Raw genomic sequence first — 7,540 nt, 5'->3', positions numbered from 1 at the left:
GTATTTAATCGTTAAACAAACCAGAATTTTCAGATCATTCAGTTTGTTCGAAAAGTCGGAGTGAATCGGACGTAAGTTGAGTTCAAAATTTAAATCCACTATTCGGATCGACAAAAATTTGGAAGTTCGGAAGTGCAGAAATTATTTTCAATATTTTTTTTTGTGTTTTTTTCAATCAGTGTTTCCTGTTTTCTATTTTCCTTATTTTTAACAGGAAAAGAAGGATAGATAATCATAAAGTAAAAGAAAAAGTCCTTGAAAAGTATATAAATCCCCAATCATCTGGGGGTTTTCAATCAGTCACAATGGAAAAGAAAACAGAAAAGAAAACATCGAACTTGGAATCGAATAAAACATTGAAGCAGGCCATATCCATATCCGTTGATGCCATTGTGAAAATCAAGGCCAAAAAGAGGAGCGCTAAGGAGGAAGCCGAGAAAGTGGCTGGAGAGGTGGGGGAGGCCAGGAAACGGCCTTTGAGCCAAATGAGCGACGCGAAGAGCCACCGTCTGCCGAAAATGACCGGAGAGAAACCCGCCGTACCATTGGCTTGGAGTTGCTCTTCCGGGGAGGGATCGGTGCGGCTAGCCCCCCACTCTGCCAAGGATGAGAAGAAGCCGGCCGAGCAGCAGGCCCCGCCGAAGAAACATCGCAAGCGAGACTCGTCCAAAGTCAACCCGAGGGATCCCTGCAAACAGGCGCCCAAAAAGCAGTCCCAGCTGTTCGAGGTGCCCATTGTGCCGCCGAATCTGGAGACGTTGCCCAAATACAGCCGCTACGCCCAGGAGAAGTTCCTGCTGCCGGTGGCCATTCGGGGCAAGAAGGACCTGGGCATCAACACGTTGGGCAGCAATCTGGCCAAGCTGAGGGTTTGGGTCTCCTCGCGCCGACCCATCATTGTGGTGCCCCAGGCGGTGACCAGCCTGATCACGTTGCACAACGCGAAGGAAGTGCTGCAGCATATGCACTTCGTGCAGAGTCCGTTGGATGCCCCACCTCCGGAGGAGGTCGTCATTGAACGCGATTTTCCGGTGAGCAATTCGCCATCAATCTCCCACCCACCTGCCTCTCGCTCATCCTCTGATTCTCTCTGGCAGAATGGCAAAACCCGGGAGTACCGGATCATCGATAACGTGTCGAAACTCTGCACCGACGAGTGGCAGCGTGTGATTGCGGTCTTCGCCCTGGGCCCCCACCGCCAGTTCCGGGGCTGGCCCTGGAAGGGCGATCCCGCCGTCATCTTCCGCAAGGTGTGCGTCTTTCACTTGCACCACCAGGACGTGGGCGTGCACAAGGATCTGCTGGAGATGGCGGTGCATCCGCTGGAAATCTCCAAGAACGAGCCGCACACGCACGGCGGCATATTGAAGGAGTTCTGGGGCACGTTGGACGAGTACGTTCGCACCCAGAGCCAGTTTTCGTTTCTGCTTGAGGAGGGGGCTTACTTTGCCCTGGGGTGCATTCCATTCTAATTGTTTGCCTTGTTTGTAGTTCTAAAAATTGAAGCAAATAAATAGAAGATTCAGATTGCAGTGCCCCCACGCTAGACGCATCTTCCATCCGCTTCCACTTCCACTTCCGTTTCCGCTTCTTCCCTCCATTTTGACGTATTTCTATTTGTATTTGCCACGCTTTTATTGTCGTGGTCGATGGCCGCCACAGAGAAGACATGAAAGGATTTGGCATTCGCTCGCATTTCCCTTGCTTTCTCTACTCTGTCTCTCTCTCTGCTGGGGGTCATGTTTAGCTTTTTTCACCCCATTTGTATGGCTTCCACCCTTGAGGGGTTTTCCAGCATCGCTTCGGTCTCTTTGGTCTCTTTGGGTGTTGCTTCTTGTTTGTTTGCGTCTCATTGAGCGTGGAACGGAGCCAGGAGCTCGAGAATGGGACCTGGAAAACGTTTTCGTTTGGATTTATTTGCTCAAAGCCAGAGCAAAAGTTGGCTTCTCCTTCGCGGGGGATGGGAGGGGCGGGGCATGGCAGGCGGTAAACTGTAATTGTCATTATGGCCCTGGGCAGTCAGCCCCAGTTACTTACTAACCTCCAACCCCTTTACCAGACAGACGGGTATTACCATTTGTATCCGAGGTTGGGCCAGGGCTCTGGCTCTACCCGTCATCTCTCGCGCTTGGGGAATGTTTGTCTTTGGCTTGAAAGTAAAGTGAAGGCGACTTGAGGCACTCACCCGCCACCCCTCTGGTGGCCCCCAGCCAAGAGCTTTTCATATTTAGACGTGCTACTTGCGGCCACGCCCACGCCCACGCCTGCAATGATCATCATAATCATTTAGAAGGAACCCTGAACTACCCTGAACCCACTCCACTCCCCAAAGTATCTATCAATATTTGCCTTTTCGGAGGAAGTTGGCTTTTGCCTTTTGGCGTATTTGTTGAGTTATTAACTGAAATTAAGAAAATTGAAATGCGTTTTCCGCATAAGAGCGTGAAATTAAGGTTATCTCCCTGTCTCCCTCTCTCTCCCTCTCTGGCCTGAACTTTTCTAATTATCAGATAAGATAATTAACTCAATTCTCAAGGCCTAAACCACAAATGGGTGGCAGAACGGAGCTTCAACAAAGGACACAGAAATGTTTTGAAATTTCTCTGCTGCAATGTGGCAATGGCCATGGCCCAAAACAATTGGCAAGCCGCCGAGAGTTGGCTGGAAAGTGCCATAAAAACCGCCACCGAATGATGCTGAAGTTTTCAAATAGCTGCCCAATGTGGCCAAGGGGGGGGGGGGGGGGGGGATGGGGCTAAATGCTTTTGTTTGATTTCATTTGCTTTAAAATGTTTCAAAATTCCGCCATAGATACATTTTTTGGTGGTTTTTAGTACCAAATGGTTCTGTTTCGAAGGGAATCTACACAGAAAGCAAATAGTTGGTGATATTTCAAGGCTCTTAGACATCAAGGATATATTAACTCAAGGAGCTACGCCCCTTGTGTTTGTGTTTGTGTGTACCTGAAGGAGACATCATGCCAGATGTGCCCCCGAGTCATCCATGTATCATAGACCATCATATCATGATAATGCCGCCTGATTAAGGGCTGAATAAGGCAATGATGGTGGTTGATATGCTGACTTTCGCTTCCCATTGTGCCCGGCGAAGGGATATTTGCATGTAGCCTGCGTCATCATCCTTGTCGTCATCATCAAAGTAATTGCAGATGCCACCGCCCCTTCCCCCATACCCTGGAGCACCATTGGAGCATCGTGACGTCGCTAATTTTGAGATTTTGTTTCCTGTTTCGCTTTATTTTGGGGACAATAAATAATCCAAGTAATTCAATAATTTGCTCAATGCTCTCGACTCTCAAAGCAACGCTCAAAATTATAGAGGCCTATAGAGTCCTGCGACAAATAGAGCTTCCGTGGAGACGCCACGCTATCGAATGAAGAGAAGCTCCTCGGTTTTCCCCTATAATTACGCGCCGTGTACTTTAAGAAGATTTAAGGGGGGTGGGGAGGGGAGGGGAATATCGGATCACAAAGAAGAGAAAATCCCCCCCCCAAGGGAGAGAGAGAGAGAGAGAGAGAGAGAGAGAGGTGCCAGAACAGCCCCCGAAGAAGCTGTCAAGCGTTGAATGTAAATGCCAGGCAGCCAAGAGATAAGCCCTCGCCAAGCCCAGGCCCAAGCCCAGGCCCAAACCCAGGCCCAAGCCCAGGCACCAGGAACAGCAAACAAGCCCAAGTGTCGTCCTTCTTTCTTGCCTCTCGTTGTCTTCGTTGTGCCCCCTGCAGCAGGGCTTCACGATAATGTGGCAGGACCTGGCACAGATGGAAGTATGAAAGGAATGCAAGGGTATCCTTAGCTTCGGTTAGCAAAAGCTCGCGAGCGACTAAAAATTAAAAGAAGGCAACAAAATGTGTACAAAAAATGATAAGGAATCGGCGCTGCCAACTTGACACAATGAACTTAATATTAATATGAAGTAAATAAAGGCGCCCCCCCGCACCACCGTCAAGTGTTGAAGCTCCCCCTGTCCACCCCCCCCCCCTCCCCCCCTGGCGCTCGGTTTGTATGTGTTGAAAAGATTTACGAGCCACGAAAATTCGAACAAAACTTTAAGAGAGAGCGCCAGAGAGGGAGCCATAAATTAGCCGGCTAGGAGGACTCCCGTCTGTGGTGTTTTGACAAGGCCTGGCCACGCCTTGGCACCCTTCCGACCGCTTCCGGTTATCCTTTATGGCAGCCAGTCCTTTCACCTTTGCCTGCCCCGGCGCGGCGCTTATTGTTATTGATGTTGTTATCAGTTGCAATTATTTTTCTGATTTACACAATTCGATGGCTGCCACCCCTTTCTCTTCGCTTTGTGACAATTTTCTCGCCTCGTTTGCGGTTTGCCAAGAGGCCAGAGAGGGGAAATGGCAGAGCGGGGAGCGGGAAAATGGGAATAACGGGAGGACAGTGGCTGTGGCGGTGGCTGTGGCAAGCAGGTAGGCATTCATCCGCTCATTTGGCCAGGGCTTATAGAACCAGGGTGAAAGTCCCTTTTTTTTTATTTCCCTGGGTTTTCTCCCTCTCTCTCTCTCTCTCTCTCTCTCTCTCTCTCTGTTTGCATTATTGACAGTTGTTGTGGAATAATCAGATTTAAAACGTTAAATGTCGTCGCTACTTGGGTGGGTCCTTGTCCTTGTCCTTTCTTCGCCTCCTCCTCATCCTCGTCCTCCTCCATTGCCATATTTTGCCTGCCATTGTTCCAGGGCCTTTATCTTTTTGTATTTTCTGTTTTGGCTTTGAATTTAAGTAGCAATTTCCTGTTTCGTCGAGAGGTGGAAAATGTGGAAAATTGTTGCTCGGCAAACGCTGTACAGTAGTGATAATATGGGGCTTATCAAGTGGGAAAAGCCATCATCGGTCATATACAGAAAATGGGGGGCAAGAACATACAGGATTTCCCAAGTGAATGGTTTATTTATGTGGAGATCCAGGACTCTGAGGAATCCCTGCACTACTCTTCGGGATAATTACGCAGCCATCGAGCAGTGTAATCCGATGTACAGTTGTTGGATGTTGTCTTATTTCACGTAAGCCGATTGCCCGATTGCTACATTGTCTATGGACCCCAAGATCTACATACATGTACAGCCATCTGCCCCAAAATTCGTAGACTGCCATTACGTAATGCATTTTGTCGGGTGTCTGCTGAGGGGCTCCACATTGAACATCCTTGGAGCTGGCCCACTCTACTCCGCATAATAAAATTGAATTGCTCATTCAAAACATTAAACTGTTTATTTTTGGATGGAAGATGTGGCATTCGGTGGCACAGGCAGCTGCAGAGGCGGCGGGTTCAAGTGGCAAGGCACTTCATCATGCCGCCTAATCATTTGACCCACTTGAGAGTTGTGCAAATACTTTTTACGTCCTCGTCTCCTGCTTACACACCCACATCCACCCACACCCACACCCACTCACGCCCTCTCTCTCTCTCTCATTCAGTGCCACTGTGCACCATTCTATTCGAATCTGCCCCACGCACACACTCACACACAGACACACACACACAGACACACACACACAGACACACACACACAGACACACACACACAGACACACACACACAGACACACTCAGGGACACATGAGCTGGTCTAATCCTTTCAACTGTCGGAGTCGGAGTCGCAGGCGGATATGGAGATGGAGATGGAGAGACCCGGACAGAGTCTCAGTCTCTGAGAACGGACGGAGTCGAGCAGTTTTGCATGCATGCAGCAATCGTTCGGTGGCAGGACAGGGAAGGAGTGACGGGGGGGAGGGGGGACGTTGCACACAAGTGAAGACAAGGAATTTGGAAAATCTCAGCTCAGTGTCAGGTTGCACGTTGAAAATTTGTCGTCATCGTGTCTCGCACACAAAAATGGCGTTAAGCATAGAATTTTGCCCAAGACAAGGTAAAGGGCGAGGCAGATGTGGCAGGGAGGACAGAAGGGGATTGAATGGACTAGGGCCAAAGACAAACACATCACAGAAAGAGAGAAGGAGACAGAGAAGGAGAGAGAGAGAGAGAGAGTGGCGGAGGGGGATGCGTCTTGGCTGTGGCTCAAGGATAAGGCAAGAAATAATAAATTATATTTTCCGTGATTTGTGTGTCTCTCTCTCTCTCTCTTTCTCTCTCTCTTTGTATCTTTTGTGCTTTTGGGATGTAATTTTCCAAAATTTAGTTTACTTAAAAGAAAAACCGCAACGAGAATGGTTTCCCCTCCCCCTCCCCCTCCCCTCCCTTGAGTCTTGAATTTTGATTCTGAATGAAATGTTGTTTTTCCCCACTCATTCGATAAAACAAATGCAAAGAGAAAACTCTCTTTCACTGGAAATATGTTGCGCAGAGAGAAGAGAGTCGCTCCCGCTCTCTTAGAGGCCGGGCCAGGGTTGCCAGCTGCATTTCGGACAGACTTAATTTCAATTAAACGCTGATAAATGTTGTCGAAGGTGGATTGGCATCGAGGGCCGGGCCCCGGTTCAACCACCCCATCATCGTCATACTTCCACATGACTTGACACTATTGAATCCTTATTAGTTGCGCTTTTAAGAACGTTTAAACTGAATGCACACACATCCTCCGGCGGGGTCAGGGTTCAACATGCGAGTAAACACTTTAGGAAAACCCCTTCCACCCAAAACCCCCCCCCCCCCCAAGCGCCGCACGCGCCAAATCTAATTTCGAATCCAAGTTTTCAGCCCCGTCATTGGGGTTTATCGTAGGACAGGGCGGCAGGGCCGGGGGGGGGACACACTGCTGCAAGTCATTGCGAAAGTGTGCGAAAAGTAAATAAAAATTGCATTCACACTCGCTGTCTTTCGCTCTCTCCCTCACGCTCTCACGCTCTCACGCTCTGTCCTTCTTCAGATCTCAACATCGAGATTAACCGAGAGAAAAAAAAGAAAACAAAGCAAAACAAAAAGAAAGAAACGGTAAATGGAAACAATTGTCGAGCAGCAGATGCAGCAGCAGCAGCACCAACAACCCCCGAGGAGAGCAATTGAACCCGAAATCCGAACCCTATTCGCCTTCTCTTTCTGTCTCACTCTCCAACCGCAACAAGAACCCAAGCAGCAGCAACAAAAGCAACAACAGCAACACCATTATGACAATCTGTGACTGCAATGGCAATGACATTCGGCTTGCCCGCTCCCTCCCTCCACTCCACCATTGCGTGGCTCATTTTTCATACATCCAATACATATGTATATATTTTTGCGAAGTTGAAACTATTTTTGGTAACGACGCACTCAGCGACAGAGCGACAGAGCGAGAGAGCGAGCGGGGTGGTTCCTACTCATCCTCTCTGGCAGACGACAGGCACTCGAAACCGTTAATTGGTTTTATTTTTAATGATGTTTAGGCGAGACACAAGCTGAGAGTCCAGAGTGGCACTAGAACTAGGGGCCGGCCAGCAGCATCCGTATCAAATCTCTTTGTTCGCTTAACCCACGCCCTGCTCTCAGCGACGGGACATTATTTATGTAAATTCTGGGCTGTTGCACTGACGTGATTTATGTTGCATCGGATGCCCCCTCCCCGGTCTCTTCTGCTG

At 49.0% G+C, this 7,540-nt stretch overlaps 1 protein-coding gene across 1 annotated transcript; it reads left to right on the top strand.

Annotated features, from left to right (window-relative positions):
- The first annotated feature begins 305 nt into the window (after positions 1 to 305).
- On the top strand, positions 306 to 1,547 carry LOC6592372. The gene is made up of 2 exons (XM_026985023.1): positions 306 to 1,031; positions 1,098 to 1,547. Exons 1-2 carry the CDS (start codon positions 306 to 308, stop codon positions 1,470 to 1,472), a joined length of 1,101 nt encoding a protein of 366 aa, XP_026840824.1. The 3' UTR covers positions 1,473 to 1,547.
- Positions 1,548 to 7,540: the final 5,993 nt, after the last annotated feature.

This window comes from Drosophila persimilis, unplaced genomic scaffold (genome assembly GCF_003286085.1).
Source record: "Drosophila persimilis strain 14011-0111.01,24,50 unplaced genomic scaffold, DperRS2 tig00000002-arrow-pilon, whole genome shotgun sequence".
NCBI classification, from domain to species: domain Eukaryota; kingdom Metazoa; phylum Arthropoda; class Insecta; order Diptera; family Drosophilidae; genus Drosophila; species Drosophila persimilis.
The sequence above is the reverse complement of the archived record's forward strand: the minus strand, read 5'-3'. Positions and strand labels throughout refer to the sequence as shown.